General features: G+C 35.4%; 1 protein-coding gene across 2 annotated transcripts in view; it reads right to left on the bottom strand.

The window, feature by feature from the left end:
• Window positions 1–1,233: 1,233 nt before the first annotated feature.
• Window positions 1,234–19,666, bottom strand: part of LOC141085775 (regulator of G-protein signaling 8-like) — a 50,560-nt gene continuing 32,127 nt past the window's right edge. For both annotated transcript variants that reach the window (XM_073571340.1, XM_073571341.1), the window contains exon 5: window positions 1,234–2,788. In XM_073571340.1, coding sequence (XP_073427441.1) covers window positions 2,606–2,788 — 183 coding nt within the window. In that variant the 3' untranslated portion in view covers window positions 1,234–2,605. The remainder of the gene's footprint in view (window positions 2,789–19,666) is intronic.

The following is a 19,666-nucleotide window of genomic DNA, read 5'->3' as shown; positions in this document are numbered from 1 at the left end:
ATTTATTGGATAGGAATCAAATTTCCACATCAAAGTAAACAAATCTGCTAGTATCGAATTTTGGGAAATTTTCTCAACTCTATTCACGTCTCACGTTGTCACAAAGCCATACACATTACTGATCCCATTAACAATAGATGAAAGAAGGTTGATGACCTACTCTACATAGAGATCTTCCAATCAACCATTATGGAAGAGAAAGAAAGATTAGGTAGGTCGGATTTTTCGTTGTTGCAAAAGTTAAGCTGGAGAAGAGTCTGACAGTAGTTTATTCTTCCCTGTCCATTGAAAAATGTCTACGACCCAGAAACACATTTACTGCTTTAGTCTTTCTGAGCTTATGACTGGGTATAATTGCATCTTCAGATAAAAAGAGGTTCTGATTTGGTATAAAACATTCTTGAGATGCAAATATATGAAGATCTAACATTTGAACATCAAAAGCGTTGTGGTGCACCATAATCCAATAGTCCTACTTATCTCACCACTATGTTCTACCAAACATATTTATTACAGAGCCATCCATTCATACACCCATTCCCCCAAAGAGACACCAATCAGAAAACCTGACTCTTCCCATCAACTCCCTTAATCTCATTGCGAAGAAATTTGCAAATTGGATTAGACTGTTGTAAAATTTCTGCATATTTCTATTTTTTCAGGGGAAAAAATAATCAAGATTGTGCATAGCTTTCACATGGCAAACGATGTCTGTCCGGAGCACTGTGTCTCTTATTATCGCTGATTTGGATAATAAAGGATAACATGTTATTGGCATTGGTAGGAAACATGTCACAGAACATGACTGCGCAAAGCAGTATATAAAGTGCTCTCAGTGAGAGAAACAAAATTAGAATCTTGTGGGTATGATACTTCTTAATGGCTAACAAATAATAGTAAATTATGTTACAAAGCAAGCTTTCGAGACAACTTACGTCTCTTCATCAGGCTGATATAACAAAATATTTGAAGAAACCTTATTTATATACAGTTTAAAGCACAATAGTTTGTTATATCAACCTGATGAAGAGACATAAGTTGTCTCGAAAGCATGCTTTGTAACATCATTTACTATTATTTGTTAGCCATTAAAAGGTATCATACCCACAAGATTCCTATTTTGTTTCTCTCACTGAGAGCACTTTATATTTTTTTTTCTACTGGCTAACATGGTACCAAACCACTTTTTTCGTTTTGCACAAAGCAGAACGCACTGTCACAAATAATCCAAAATTGTGGAGCATTATATACTTTTATCGTGTGGGAGAATTACAGCTCTGAATTATCTGTGAAAGCTGTCGCTCTGACCGATAGTGCTGCTTCCTTCAACTTCTCCAAGATATTCTGAATGACTTGTGCAGTCGTATTCCTTGGAGATCAAACCCCTACTATGAGTAACTTCCTATTATAATGACGTCAAGATAGTTAAGCTAATTGATGACCGGAAGGGAAAGCTAATTAATTTACCTCCATTTCAAAGTATGCAACATGAATCATCACTTGCTCTAACAACATTCTTAGAACTGTTTTTTAATTACCTGCTTATTCTGATATTTCCTTTGTTTGTGAGGCCCCATTGTTGACTCTGAAAGCAGACGTATCAAGTTTAAAAGAAATCTGTCAGCAGATTTCACACCCCAAAGCTATTTATATGCACATGTAGCTCTTTCAAAGGCAAGTCCAGCAATATGTTTACATAGCTAGTCCATTCATCCTTACCTATGAAATCAGTGTTTTAATTAACATGCAAATGAGGCTGAAGGATTCTGGTAGATCTGAAGCCTCTGTCACTCCAGCTCTATTCCTCACCCAGGGCAGCCCCCTCCTGCTTGACTGACTATCTCTTTTCTGTGTGACTTCATGCAAAGGAGCCATCAGTCAAGCTGCAGGAGGAGGCGGTACTGGGCAGGGAAAAGAGTTGGAGTGACAGAGGCTTTGGATCTACCATACACATTTGCATATCAGTTCAAACTCCTATTTCTCAGCAACAGAGCAACAGACTGGCCATGTTAAGGTATTTCTGGGCTTCTCTATGAAAGAGCTGCATGCACATATAAATAGCTTGGAGGTGATATAATGTTGACAGATTCCATCTTCCATTTGAAGCTCTGGTTGAAAGTGAAATATTTCTAAGTCTATATCTGTCTTTTAAAAGTAAGAAAAAAAGTCTAAAAAAGTGTATAGCTCTATGAAGAATGCCCTAATTACAGTTGGACATAGTGACACATTGATTAAGTAAATACCAAAGTGAAAATAACGAGTTTAGACATTTTGCTGCAGAAATTAGAATGTAAAAATTAAGAACATATTTGATGTGATGGATCGGGGATGTTTCGTTATGTTGTGTATATAATGTACCCATCTTTGTAATTTCATATTTTTCACTCCATCTTCTCCTTTGCAGGGTCAATGACTTTTGTTTTAAGCATCCACAAATAACTTAAGGATAGTAAGGTGAGGATGAAGATGAGATGTGTAGCGCTGGCAGTGAAGCTGCTGTATTGTCTCAAGCAGTCGTATTGGAATCATCTCAAGTCTTCTTGGTCATAGTGCAAGATGGTTCTTCTTGGGATAGACAATTCTGTCTCTGCCACCACTCATATAACTAACAAGGGCTCTTCTGAGTCTGGCTAAGGAGGTCATTGTAGATCTGTGAGCGTAGAAACCTTGGGTAGGAATCCCTTTCCATTAGGCTCCGCACTCTCAGTTGGGCAAGGTCGAAACAAGACAAGGTTGGATGCACAAGGTTTCGTTTGGTCAATTCTCGGGTAGGGAAATCAATGTTGACCTATTGAATGACAAGAGAACATATGAGTCTATGAGCTCAGGATAGGGTAAATTCAATCGTAATTTCATTAAATGGTCACTTTCAATAAACTTTGAGTCATCTGATGGCAAATTACATGACTGACACAATTTGTAAAATTCCTTTGCTTTCTCAAAATTAAATTTTTTGCTTTAAAAATCACAGTGTCGGCCAATAGGTATCTCCTTTCTGTCTAAATTACTATCCACTGCCTTCTGTCAAGTATAATCTGTCTCAAGCAGCAGAGCTGCAGAGATGCCTACATGGATTACAGAAAATGGGGTTGGGTCTTTGTTTTTTTTGCTCTTAGTCTCCTTTCTGTTAACATGACATACATACCTAAGGCTGGTTTCACATTAGCGTTTTTGTGCGCAGCGCATCGTGCGCATCCGTGCGCATGCGTCATGCGTACCTATGTTTAACATGGCGTGCACATGGTCTTGCGTTTGCATGCGTTCTTCTGCATTTTCGTGCACATGTGTTTTTTCAAGGTGTGCGTCTAGACGTGCCGGACGCAACCTGTTGCATTTTTGGGTCTGCCCAAAGGCGTCAAAAAACCGCATGCGTATGCTTGCGCATGGAATGCGTCAAAACAGTGCATTACAGTCTAAGGGAACGCAGGCGTGTGCATGGATATGCGCACGCCTGCGTTTGTGTACGCAAGCGTTTTAAGAGTACACATGTGTAGACACTGGTTTAACACCTAGAGAACAAATGCGCAAAAAAACGCAAACACATGCAAAAACGCATGATGCATTTTTGCATGCGTTTCTACTTGCACACGATGCGCTGCGCACAAAGACGCAAATGTTTAACTAGCCTAATACAGAGGTGGTCTTTCACTTTGGACTAGGCAACCAATCAGACAATGGCAAGTACAAGGCGTAATGTAAAGGAAGGGAAATTCCTGCATCTATGGTACTGACAGAGTGCTGATGCAAGGAAGTGTCCACTGAAAAGGAGAGGGTGGTATGTAATAAAGGATGAGAATTAAGACTGGATAAGAGACTAATATGTGCAAGTAAATATATTTTAACCTGTTGTGGGGGATGAAGTCAGAAAAATTATGTTCTTAGTTTTAGCCTGTTTTGAGGAAAAATAACAGGTACACTAAAATATTTAATTTGTTCTCAGTATATTCAAATGTATATTAAAAAATTATTATGTCATCCCAGCTATTTCTTAGGAGCTAATTAAAGAGTCTGATTCAATTGTCAGGCTGATATAATCATGATGGGTGGAGAACAACGCAGGAAATTGTTGGCCACATGTGAAGGCGTGATGAATGATTTCTAGTTGATGTTATGTGCTAATTAAGGTTCTGAAAAAGTCTACACCGATTCTTATCTTCTTATGTATCTACTAGATGGTGGTCTGATTCTAACGCATCGGGTATTCTAGAATATGTATGTAGTTTATTTATGAAGATTCCACGCCAATATCGCTGATTGCGGCAAATCCGTGCGCCAGGAGATGACCAGCGGCAACCGTCGGGAGATCAGCAGCTAGCCCCACAGATCTCCCGACGGTAGCGGTGGCGTGTGTCATTCGAATTCCGTGCCAATTCATGGCCGGACTGCGCCTGTCGCTGATTGGTCGTGGCGGGCCGGACATGACCAATCAGCGACGCAGGATTTCCGTTACAAACAGAGAGACAGACAGACAGAATATATATATATTTTTCTCCTTATACAGATGTGTATATATATATATATATATATATATATTTCCCCTCATACAGACATGTGTGTGTATATATATATATATATATATATATATTTCTCCTCATACAGACGTGTATATATATATATTTCTCCTCAAACAGACGTGTATAGACATATTTCTCCTCATACAGACATATATATATATATATTTCTCCTCATACAGACGTGTATATATATATATTTCTCCTCATACAGACGTGTATATATATATATTTCTCCTCATACAGACGTGTATATATATATATTTCTCCTCAAACAGATGTGTATAGACATATTTCTCCTCATACAGACATATATATATATATTTCTCCTCATACAGACGTGTATATATATATATTTCTCCTCATACAGACGTGTATATATATATATTTCTCCTCAAACAGATGTGTATAGACATATTTCTCCTCATACAGACATATATATATATATATTTCTCCTCATACAGACGTGTATATATATATATTTCTCCTCATACAGACGTATATATATATATATTTCTCCTCATACAGACGTGTATATATATATATTTCTCCTCATACAGACGTATATATATATATATTTCTCCTCATACAGACGTGTATATATATATATTTCTCCTCATACAGACGTATATATATATATATTTCTCCTCATACAGACGTGTATATATATATATTTCTCCTCATACAGACATATATATATATATATTTCTCCTCATACAGACGTGTATATATATATATTTCTCCTCATACAGACGTGTATATATATATATTTCTCCTCATACAGACGTGTATATATATATTTCTCCTCATACAGACATATATATATATATATTTCTCCTCATACAGACGTGTGTATATATATATTTCTCCTCATACAGACGTGTATATATACTGTATATATACAGTGGGGCAAAAAAGTATTTAGTCAGTCAGCAATAGTGCAAGTTCCACTACTTAAAAAGATGAGAGGCGTCTGTAATTTACATCATAGGTAGACCTCAACTATGGGAGACAAACTGAGAAAAAAAAATCCAGAAAATCACATTGTCTGTTTTTTTTTTCATTTTATTTGCATATTATGGTGGAAAATAAGTATTTGGTCAGAAACAAGCAATCAAGATTTCTGGCTCTCACAGACCTGTAACTTCTTCTTTAAGAGTCTCCTCTTTCCTCCACTCATTACCTGTAGTAATGGCACCTGTTTAAACTTGTTATCAGTATAAAAAGACACCTGTGCACACCCTCAAACAGTCTGACTCCAAACTCCACTATGGTGAAGACCAAAGAGCTGTCAAAGGACACCAGAAACAAAATTGTAGCCCTGCACCAGGCTGGGAAGACTGAATCTGCAATAGCCAACCAGCTTGGAGTGAAGAAATCAACTGTGGGAGCAATAATTAGAAAATGGAAGACATATAAGACCACTGATAATCTCCCTCGATCTGGTGCTCCACGCAAAATCCCACCCCGTGGGGTCAGAATGATCACAAGAACGGTGAGCAAAAATCCCAGAACCACGCGGGGGGACCTAGTGAATGAACTGCAGAGAGCTGGGACCAATGTAACAAGGCCTACCATAAGTAACACACTACGCCACCATGGATTCAGATCCTGCAGTGCCAGACGTGTCCCACTGCTTAAGCCTGTACATGTCCGGGCCCGTCTGAAGTTTGCTAGAGAGCATTTGGATGATCCAGAGGAGTTTTGAGAGAATGTCCTATGGTCTGATGAAACCAAACTGGAACTGTTTGGTAGAAACACAACTTGTCGTGTTTGGAGGAAAAAGAATACTGAGCTGCATCCATCAAACACCATACCTACTGTAAAGCATGGTGGTGGAAACATCATGCTTTGGGGCTGTTTCTCTGCAAAGGGGCCAGGACGACTGATCCGGGTACATGAAAGAATGAATGGGGCCATGTATCGTGAGATTTTGAGTGCAAACCTCCTTCCATCAGCAAGGGCATTGAAGATGAAACGTGGCTGGGTCTTTCAACATGACAATGATCCAAAGCACACCGCCAGGGCAACGAAGGAGTGGCTTCGTAAGAAGCATTTCAAGGTCCTGGAGTGGCCTAGCCAGTCTCCAGATCTCAACCCTATAGAAAACCTTTGGAGGGAGTTGAAAGTCCGTGTTGCCAAGCGAAAAGCCAAAAACATCACTGCTCTAGAGGAGATCTGCATGGAGGAATGGGCCAACATACCAACAACAGTGTGTGGCAACCTTGTGAAGACTTACAGAAAACGTTTGACCTCTGTCATTGCCAACAAAGGATATATCACAAAGTATTGAGATAACATTTTGTTTCTGACCAAATACTTATTTTCCACCATAATATGCAAATAAAATGAAAAAAAAACAGACAATGTGATTTTCTGGATTTTTTTTTCTCAGTTTGTCTCCCATAGTTGAGGTCTACCTATGATGTAAATTACAGACGCCTCTCATCTTTTTAAGTGGTGGAACTTGCACTATTGCTGACTGACTAAATACTTTTTTGCCCCACTGTATATATATACTGGATATTAACAATAATAATCTTTATTTATATAGCGCCAACATATTCTGCAGCGCTTTACTGTTTAACAGTTTCAAAACACAAGTCATAAGTAACAATGTTAACAATACAGTAATTAAAGTAAAATAAGACGACCCTGCTCGTGAGAGCTTACAATCTACAATGAGGTGGGAGAGATACAAAGCACAGGTGTGTATTTACAATGATGTATTTACAATGATCCAGCCATCTTGAGAAGGTGGGGGACAGAGAAAGTGAATGGGCTACATACTCACACTTTCACATAGAATGACTGATTAGTGAACGTGATAGGCTGCTCTGAATAGATGTGTTTTGAGAGAGTGCCTAAAACTGTGCAAATTGTGGATAGTCCTAATTTCTTGGGGTAGAGTATTCCAGAGGATTGGCGCAGCGCGGGAAAAGTCTTGGAGTCGGGAGTGGGAGGTGCGGATTAGTGCAGAGGTTAGTCGAAAGTCTTTTGCAGAGCGCAGCGGTCGGCTAGGCCGATAGACAGAAATGAGGGAGGAGATGTAGGGGGGTGCGGCACTGTGGAGAGCTTTGTAGGTGAGAACAAGTACTTTGAATTGGACCCTATAATGAATGGGCAGTCAATGTAAGGACTTGCGAAGAGCGGACGCATCCGAGTACCGATTAGCCAGGTAGATGACCCTGGCTGCTGCATTAAGTTTGGACTGGAGAGGGGAAAGTCGAGTAGCGGGGAGGCCAATTAATAGAGCGTTGCAGTAGTCCAGGTAGAAGTGGATCAATGCGACAGTGAGGGTTTTTGTTGTTTCCATGGTGAGAAAAGGGCGAATTCTGGAGATGTTCTCCTGATACAGACGTGTGTATATATATATATATATATATATATATATTTCTCCTCATACAGACGTGTATATATATATATATATATATATTTCTCCTCATACAGACATGTATATATTTATATATATATATATTTCTCCTCATACAGACGTGTATATATATATTTCTCTTCATATAGACGTGTGTATATATATATATATCTCCTCATACAGACGTGTATATATATATATTTCTCCTCATACAGACGTGTATATATTTATATATATATATATTTCTCCTCATACAGACGTGTATATATATATTTCTCCTCATACAGACGTGTATATATATATATCTCTTCTCATACAGACGTGTGTATATATATTTCTCCTTATACAGACGTGTATATATATATATTTCTCCTCATACAGATGTGTATATATATTTCTCCTCATACAGACGTGTATACATATATATATTTCTCCTCATACAGACGTGTATATATATATTTCTCTTCATACAGACGTGTATATATATATTTCTCCTCATACAGACGTGTATATATATATATTTCTCCTCATACAGACGTGTATATATATATTTCTCTTCATACAGACGTGTATATATATATTTCTCCTCATACAGACGTGTATATATATATATTTCTCCTCATACAGACGTGTATATATATATTTCTCCTCATACAGACGTGTATATATATTTCTCTTCATACAGACGTGTGTATATATATTTCTCCTCATACAGACGTGTATATATATATTTCTCCTCATACAGACGTGTATATATATATTTCTCCTCATACAGACGTGTATATATATATTTCTCCTCATACAGACGTATATATATATATTTCTCCTCATACAGACTTGTATATATATATTTCTCCTCATACAGATTTGTTTATATACAGTCATATGTAAAAGTTTGGGCACCCCTATTAATGTTAACCTTTTTTCTTTATAACAATTTTGGTTTTTGCAACAGCTATTTCAGTTTCATATATCTAATAACTGATGGACTCAGTTATATTTCTGGATTCAAATGAGGTTTATTGTACTAACAGAAAATGTGCAATCTGCATTTAAACAAAATTTGACCGGTGAAAAAGTATGGGCACCCTTATCATTTTCTTGATTTGAACACTCCTAACTACTTTTTACTGACTTCCTGAAGCACTAAATTGGTTTTGTAACCTCATTGAGCTTTGAACTTCATAGCCAGGTGTATCAAATCATGAGAAAAGGTATTTAAGGTGGCCACTTGCAAGTAGTTCTCCTATTTGATTCTCCTATGAAGAGTGGCATCATGGACTCCTCAAAACAACTCTCAAATGATCTGAAAACAAAGATTATTCAACATAGCTTTTCAAGGGAAGGATACAAATAGTTGTCTCAGAGATTTAACCTGTCAGTTTCCACTGTGAGGAACATAGTAAGGAAATGGAAGAACACAGGTACAGTTCTTGTTAAGCCCAGAAGTGGCAGGCCAAGAAAAATATCAGAAAGGCAGAGAAGAAGAATGGTGAGAACAGTCAAGGACAATCCACAGACCACCTCCAAAGACCTGCAGCATCATCTTGCTGCAGATGGTGCCACTGTGCATCGGTCAACAATACAGCGCACTTTGCACAAGGAGAAGCTGTATGGGAGAGTGATGCGAAAGAAGCCGTTTCTGCAAGCACGCCACAAACAAAGTCGCCTGAGGTATGCAAAAGCACATTTGGACAAGCCAGTCACACTTTGGAAGAAGGTCCTGTGGACTGATGAAACAAAGATTGAGTTGTTTGGTTATGCAAAAAGGCGTTATGCATGGAGGCTAAAAAACACAGCATTCCAAGAAAAGCACTTGCTACCCACAGTAAAATTTGATAGAGGTTCCATCATGCTTTGGGGCTGTGTGGCCAATGCCGGCACCGGGAATCTTGTTAAAGTTGAGGGTCGCATGGATTCAACTCAGTATCAGCAGATTCTTGACAATAATGTGCAAGAATCAGTGATGAAGTTGAAGTTACGCAGAGGATGGATATTTCAGCAAGACAATGATCCAAAACACCGCTCCAAATCTACTCAGGCATTCATGCAGAGGAACAATTACAATGTTCTGGAATGGCCATCCCAGTCCCCAGACCTGAATATCATTGAACATCTGTGGGATGATTTGAAGCGGGCTGTCCATGCTCGGCGACCATCAAACTTAACTGAACTGGAATTGTTTTGTAAACAGGAATGGTCACAAATACCTTCATCCAGGATCCAGGAACTCATTAATAGCTACAGGAAGCGACTAGAGGCTGTCATTTTTGCAAAAAGAGGATCTACGAAATATTAATGTCACTTTTATGTTGAGGTGCCCATACTTTTGCACCGGTCAAATTTTGTTTAAATGCAGATTGCACATTTTCTGTTAGTACAATAAACCTCTTTTGAATCCAGAAATATAACTGAGTCCATCAGTTATTAGATATATGAAACTGAAATAGCTGTTGCAAAAAAACAAAATTGTTATAAAGAACAAAAGGTTAACATTAATAGGGGTGACCAAACTTTAACATATGACTGTATATATATATATATATTTCTCCTCATACAGATGTGTATATATATATTTCTCCTCATACAGACGTGTGTATATATATTTCTCCTCATTCAGACGTGTATATATATATTTCTCCTCATACAGACGTGTGTATATATATATTTCTCCTCATTCAGACGTGTATATATATATTTCTCCCCATACAGACGTGTATATATATATTTCTCCTCATACAGACGTGTATATATATTTCTCCTCATTCAGACGTGTATATATATATTTCTCCCCATACAGACGTGTATATATATATTTCTCCTCATACAGACGTGTATATATATTTCTCCTCATACAGATGTGTATATATATATATTTCTCCTCATACAGACGTGTGTGTATATATTTCTCCTCATACAGACGTGTGTATATATATTTCTCCCCATACAGACGTGTATATATATATTTCTCCTCATACAGACGTGTATATATATATATATATTTCTCCTCATACAGGCGTGTATATATATATAGATTTCCCCTCATACAGACGTGTATCTACTATTTATGTTGAGGTGCCCATACTTTTGCACCGGTCAAATTTTGTTTAAATGCAGATTGCACATTTTCTGTTAGTACAATAAACCTCTTTTGAATCCAGAAATATAACTGAGTCCATCAGTTATTAGATATATGAAACTGAAATAGCTGTTGCAAAAAAACAAAATTGTTATAAAGAACAAAAGGTTAACATTAATAGGGGTGACCAAACTTTAACATATGACTGTATATATATATATATATATTTCTCATACAGATGTGTATATATATATTTCTCCTCATACAGACGTGTGTATATATATTTCTCCTCATTCAGACGTGTATATATATATTTCTCCTCATACAGACGTGTGTATATATATTTCTCCTCATTCAGACGTGTGTGTATATATTTCTCTTCATACAGACGTGTGTATATATATTTCTCCCCATACAGATGTGTATATATATATTTCTCCTCATACAGACGTGTGTATATATATTTCTCCTCATTCAGACGTGTATATATATATTTCTCCTCATACAGACATGTATATATATATTTCTCCCCATACAGACGTGTATATATATATTTCTCCTCATACAGACGTGTATATATAGATTTCTCCTCATACAGACATGTATATATATATTTCTCCTCATACAGACATGTATATATATATTTCTCCCCATACAGACGTGTATATATATATTTCTCCTCAAACAGACGTGTATATATATTTCTCCTCATACAGATGTGTGTATATATATTTCTCCTCATACAGACATGTATATATATTTCTCCTCATTCAGACATGTGTATATATATTTCTCCTCATACAGACGTGTATATATATTTCTCCTCATACAGACGTGTGTATATATATTTCTCCTCATTCAGACGTGTATATATATATTTCTCCCCATACAGACGTGTATATATAGATTTCTCCTCATACAGACATGTATATATATATTTATCCTCATACAGACATGTATATATATATTTCTCCCCATACAGACGTGTATATATATATTTCTCCTCATACAGACGTGTGTATATATATTTCTCCTCATACAGACATGTATATATATATTTCTCCCCATACAGACGTGTATATATAGATTTCTCCTCATACAGACATGTATATATATATTTCTCCTCATACAGACATGTATATATATATTTCTCCCCATACAGACGTGTATATATATATTTCTCCTCATACAGACGTGTATATATATTTCTCCTCATACAGATGTGTGTATATATATTTCTCCCCATACAGACGTGTATATATATATTTCTCCTCATACAGACGTGTATATATATATTTCTCCTCATACAGACGTGTATATATATATTTCTCCTCATACAGACGTGTATATATATATTTCTCCTCATACAGACGTGTATATATATATTTCTCCTCATACAGATGTGTATATATATATTTCTCCTCATACAGACGTGTATATATATTTCTCCTCATACAGATGTGTGTATATATATTTCTCCTCATACAGACATGTATATATATTTCTCCTCATTCAGACATGTGTATATATATTTCTCCTCATACAGACGTGTATATATATTTCTCCTCATACAGACGTGTGTATATATATTTCTCCTCATTCAGACGTGTATATATATATTTCTCCTCATACAGACATGTATATATATATTTCTCCCCATACAGACGTGTATATATAGATTTCTCCTCATACAGACATGTATATATATATTTCTCCTCATACAGACATGTATATATATATTTCTCCCCATACAGACGTGTATATATATATTTCTCCTCATACAGACGTGTATATATATTTCTCCTCATACAGACGTGTATATATATATATTTCTCCTCATACAGACGTGTATATATATATTTCTCCTCATACAGACGTGTATATATATATTTCTCCTCATACAGACGTGTATATATATATTTTTCCTCATACAGACGTGTATATATATATTTCTCCTCATACAGACGTGTATATATATATTTCTCCCCATACAGACGTGTATATATATATTTCTCCTCATACAGACGTGTATATATATATTTCTCCTCATACAGACGTGTATATATATATTTCTCCCCATACAGACGTGTATATATATATTTCTCCTCATACAGACGTGTATATATATTTCTCCTCATACAGATGTGTGTATATATATTTCTCCTCATTCAGACGTGTGTATATATATTTCTCCTCATACAGACGTGTATATATATTTCTCCTCATACAGACGTGTATATATATATATTTCTCCTCATACAGATGTATATATATATATTTCTCCTCATACAGACATGTATATATATATTTCTCCTCATACAGACGTGTGTATATATATATTTCTCCTCATACAGACGTGTATATATATTTCTCCTCATACAGACGTGTATATATATATTTCTCCTCATACAGACGTGTATATATATATTTCTCCTCATACAGACGTGTATATATATTTCTCCTCATACAGACGTGTATATATATATATATATTTCTCCTCATACAGATGTATATATATATATATTTCTCCTCATACAGACATGTATATATATTTCTCCTCATACAGACGTGTGTATATATATTTCTCCTCATACAGATGTATATATATATATATTTCTCCTCATACAGACGTGTGTATATATATTTCTCCTCATACAGACGTGTGTATATATATTTCTCCTCATACAGACGTGTATATATATATAGATTTCCCCTCATACAGACGTGTGTATATATATTTCTCCTCATACAGATGTATATATATATATATATTTCTCCTCATACAGACGTGTGTATATATATTTCTCCTCATACAGACGTGTATATATATTTCTCCTCATACAGATGTATATATATATATATATTTCTCCTCATACAGACGTGTGTATATATATTTCTCCTCATACAGACGTGTGTATATATATTTCTCCTCATACAGACGTGTGTATATATATTTCTCCTCATACAGACGTGTATATATATATATATTTCTCCTCATACAGACGTGTGTATATATATTTCTCCTCATACAGACGTGTATATATATATAGATTTCCCCTCATACAGACGTGTGTATATATATTTCTCCTCATACAGATGTATATATATATATATTTCTCCTCATACAGACGTGTGTATATATATTTCTCCTCATACAGACGTGTATATATATTTCTCCTCATACAGACGTGTATATATATATATATTTCTCCTCATACAGATGTATATATATATATATTTCTCCTCATACAGACATGTGTATATATATTTCTCCTCATACAGACGTGTGTGTATATATATATTTCTCCTCATACAGACGTGTATATATATTTCTCCTCATACAGACGTGTATATATATATTTCTCCTCATACAGACGTGTATATATATATTTCTCCTCATACAGACGTGTATATATATTTCTCCTCATACAGACGTGTATATATATATATATATATTTCTCCTCATACAGATGTATATATATATATATTTCTCCTCATACAGACATGTATATATATTTCTCCTCATACAGACGTGTGTATATATATTTCTCCTCATACAGATGTATATATATATATATATTTCTCCTCATACAGACGTGTGTATATATATTTCTCCTCATACTGACGTGTGTATATATATTTCTCCTCATACAGACGTGTATATATATATATATTTCCCCTCATACAGACGTGTGTATATATATTTCTCCTCATACAGATGTATATATATATATATATATATATTTCTCCTCATACAGACGTGTGTATATATATTTCTCCTCATACAGACGTGTATATATATTTCTCCTCATACAGATGTATATATATATATATTTCTCCTCATACAGACGTGTGTATATATATTTCTCCTCATACAGACGTGTGTATATATATTTCTCCTCATACAGACGTGTGTATATATATTTCTCCTCATACAGACGTGTATATATATATATATTTCTCCTCATACAGACGTGTGTATATATATTTCTCCTCATACAGACGTGTATATATATATAGATTTCCCCTCATACAGACGTGTGTATATATATTTCTCCTCATACAGATGTATATATATATATATTTCTCCTCATACAGACGTGTGTATATATATTTCTCCTCATACAGACGTATATATATATATATTTCTCCTCATACAGACGTATATATATATATATTTCTCCTCATACAGACGTGTATATATATATATATTTCTCCTCATACAGACGTGTGTATATATATTTCTCCTCATACAGACGTGTATATATATATAGATTTCCCCTCATACAGACGTGTGTATATATATTTCTCCTCATACAGATGTATATATATATATATATTTCTCCTCATACAGACGTGTATATATATATAGATTTCCCCTCATACAGACGTGTGTATATATATTTCTCCTCATACAGATGTATATATATATATATTTCTCCTCATACAGACGTGTGTATATATATTTCTCCTCATACAGACGTGTATATATATATAGATTTCCCCTCATACAGACGTGTGTATATATATTTCTCCTCATACAGATGTATATATATATATATATTTCTCCTCATACAGACGTGTATATATATATAGATTTCCCCTCATACAGACGTGTGTATATATATTTCTCCTCATACAGATGTATATATATATATATTTCTCCTCATACAGACGTGTATATATATATAGATTTCCCCTCATACAGACGTGTATATATATATTTCTCCTCATACAGACGTGTATATATATATAGATTTCCCCTCATACAGACGTGTGTATATATATTTCTCCTCATACAGATGTATATATATATATATATTTCTCCTCATACAGACGTGTATATATATATAGATTTCCCCTCATACAGACGTGTGTATATATATTTCCCCTCATACAGATGTATATATATATATATTTCTCCTCATACAGACGTGTATATATATATAGATTTCCCCTCATACAGACGTGTATATATATATTTCTCCTCATACAGATGTATATATATATATATTTCTCCTCATACAGACGTGTATAGACATATTTCTCCTCATACAGACGTGTGTATATATATTTCTCCTCATACAGACGTGTGTATATATATTTCTCCTCATACAGACGTGTGTATATATATTTCTCCTCATACAGACGTGTATATATATTTCTCCTCATACAGATGTATATATATATATTTCTCCTCATACAGACGTGTGTATATATATTTCTCCTCATACAGACGTGTGTATATATATTTCTCCTCATACAGACGTGTATATATATATTTCTCCTCATACAGACGTGTATATATATATATATATATTTCTCCTCATACAGACGTGTGTATATATATTTCTCCTCATACAGATGTATATATATATATATATATATATTTCTCCTCATACAGACGTGTATATATATATATAGATTTCCCCTCATACAGACGTGTATATATATATATAGATTTCCCCTCATACAGACGTGTATATATATATAGATTTCCCCTCATACAGACGTGTATATATATATATATAGATTTCCCCTCATACAGACGTGTATATATATATAGATTTCCCCTCATACAGACGTGTATATATATATAGATTTCCCCTCATACAGACGTGTATATATATATAGATTTCCCCTCATACAGACGTGTATATATATATAGATTTCCCCTCATACAGACGTGTATATATATATAGATTTCCCCTCATACAGACGTGTATATATATATAGATTTCCCCTCATACAGACGTGTATCTACTATATAATCGTCTAATTCTGTCTGTCTGTCTCTCTGTTTGTAACGGAAATCCCTCCTGTCACTGATTGGTCACGGCCGGCCACCATCTAGGCCGTGACCAATCAGCGGCAGGCGCAGCTTACAGTTACAAACAGCGGCCGCGGCCAATCAGCGACGCAGGATTTCGGTTACTGACAGACAGACAGAATAAGACAATTATATAGTAGATGACGTGGGGGACTCTAATAGATTTCGTTACTTAAATGAAGAGCATAAGATCTGATCAGCAGTCGGAAAGTATGATTCATTCATTACTAAAAGCCATCGAAATCACCCATAACAAGTTGCAAAGAGACACAGCGGTCTATGGGTTTTGTTTACTTTCAACTAGTTTTAGTGGATTTTAAAGCTTTTATATAATGAATGAATTGAGTTTTCCAAACACAGGCAGTTGCGGAACCGGAGTGTTGTCCATGAGAATATTAAGATCATCAATGCATGTGAGCGCTCACACATGGGGGAGGTAGATTGTGTGACAAATAAGTGCAATTTGTGAGTTTTCTTTGTGTTGGAACTAGAGATGAGTAAATGCAAAATGTGTATTTTTTGCAATTCGCTTCTACAAAAATAGAGGTGGTCACCATTTTGCTTTACACCAGAGACCCATTAGAAGGTTAAAAAATATAACTCGCCTGCGTGTAGCACAGGCGATTGGATGAATCCCATGGACACCATTGAAGCAAGTGTAAAAAGTAAAGCAAAATTTAAAAAAAAAAATATTTTAAAAATTTAAAAAAAGTTTTTAAAAACATTTTAAAAATTAAAAAAATATAAAAGTTCAAATTACCCCCGTTTTGCCCCATTCAAAATAAAAGAATAAAAAAACAAAAAAAACAACAAATATTTGATATCGCCCAGTTCAGAAATGCCCGACCTATCAAGATTTTAAAAAGCATTAATCAGATCGGTAAACAGCATAACGAGAAAAAAAAATCAAAAAGCCAGAATTACGTTTATTTGGACGCTGCAACATTGCAATAGAATGCAATAACGGGCAATCAAAACATCATATCTGTCCCAAAATGATATCAATAAAAACGCCAGCTGCCACCCAGCTCCAAATCCCAAATAAGGCCAAATTGATGGAAAAAAAAGTTATGGCTCTGGGAAGAAGGGGAGCAAAAAATCGGAAACTCAAAAACGGAAATGTCCCTGGTCGTTAAAATGTTGAGGAATATTTTACCTCAAAGAAAGACTCAGCTGTGGTCCCATGCTATAATGTCTGTATACTTTCTTTTCTGTCCTCCCCTGCCCAGGGGCTGTGGTGTGATCAGACCATGTTCCTGTACGGTTAGACACAGCCATTACACAGTACACAGCAGGGACACACTTATAAAATTATCTCAGCACAGGAACATTTTTTTCAAACACATCCAATTGTGAAAATTATTATTATTCCAAGATCTATTGAATAAAATGAACTTTGTTTATGGGTCTATCCCTTTACATCTACAAACCACTAAGCTTTTGTAATCAAGATATAGTCATCTAAAATTGCACCAATCAATTTATCATTTCCTTATAAGATAATATTTATGATATTTGGAAAGCATCAGCTTAACTTTCTGGAACGATTACTTTTTTTTTTTTTCAAAGACGTTTGGAATAAATTCATGCTGGAGGAAAGGAATGGCTTATGATTCATATAAGTTAACTTCAAGGACCTACTCAACATCTGAATCACCAGTAGACGGAATATACTAAAGGGAATGTAATGACCTTAGTTATGACGAGAAAATGTTATTCAGTGATTATTTTTAAAATCGCCAACCATTTTACTGAATTATTCCAAAGGCTTGTGCTGCTATATTATGCCTATATTTAAAAATATCTATTGTGCGCCTGTGAAATGCCAAGACAGAACACGATAAAAATAACCCGTTGGTACGTGATTGTTGAAGGGCAGGTTAGGTTTAGTTTTTCTTTTTTTGGTTGTACAAAAATCTTTATAAATTTAATATAGAAACATACAGTAATATTCTTCGCTGTATATTTGGCATCTCTGTAGCATAGGACAATGCTGCACATTTACCAGTTCTCTAAATGCTTTTCGACTTAAAAGTTGCATATTCTAAACAGATCATAGCAGTATTAAAGGGAATCTGTCACCAAGTTTTTGCTACCCCATCTGGGAGCAACATAATGTAGGGTTAGAGATGCTGATTCCAGCGATGTGTTACTTACAAGGTTGTTTGCTGCAGTTTTGATAAAATCACTGTTTTATCTGCTACAGATCTAGCAGTTCTCTAAACGCTGAGCCCTGTATAACCCCACCCACACCACTGATTGTCAGCTTTTGGTGTGTAGGTAGAAAGCTGCCAATCCATGATGGGGGTGTGGTTGACTATGTGGCAGCAGGCTTACTAGGCTTCTAATGATGATCTCCTGTTGATAAAACAATGATTTTATCAAAACTACAGCAATCAGCCCGGTAAGTGACACATTTCTGAAATCAGGTCTCCACATTATGCTGCTCCCAGATTAGGTGATAGAGTCCCTTTACTGGTCTGATGGTAAAAATTCAAATGTCGCTCTTTAAGGTAGTCATGTAGTGGGTCGTAGCAAGAGAACATAGCTAGTTCTGATCCCAAATTACAGCTCTATCTTGAAGTTCCATCCCAATCAAGTTACTTTTTTGAGTTCATATTGGAAACTGGGCACCTTATCAACTTGCAAACCCTAGAGCTACACCACAGAAGTGCAGACTTTTCAAAACTCTTTAGTTAGCTGTCTTCCAAGTTGTACCCAATAGAAGAGCTTGACTGGAGAGGAACCAGCTAAATATTTGGAGAACCACCTTTAATGTTCTATGTATACTGCATGGCGGCAAAGTAGAGTGTCTTCAAGAAGGATAATTGGAATTGTATCACTGACCATGAAAATACCTTACTTTAAGCTTA

The sequence above is a fragment of the Dendrobates tinctorius genome, unplaced genomic scaffold (genome assembly GCF_039654945.1).
Source record: "Dendrobates tinctorius isolate UK_male_01 unplaced genomic scaffold, ASM3965494v1 ptg000029l, whole genome shotgun sequence".
NCBI classification, from domain to species: domain Eukaryota; kingdom Metazoa; phylum Chordata; class Amphibia; order Anura; family Dendrobatidae; genus Dendrobates; species Dendrobates tinctorius.
This window is presented reverse-complemented; position numbering and strand designations above follow the sequence as displayed.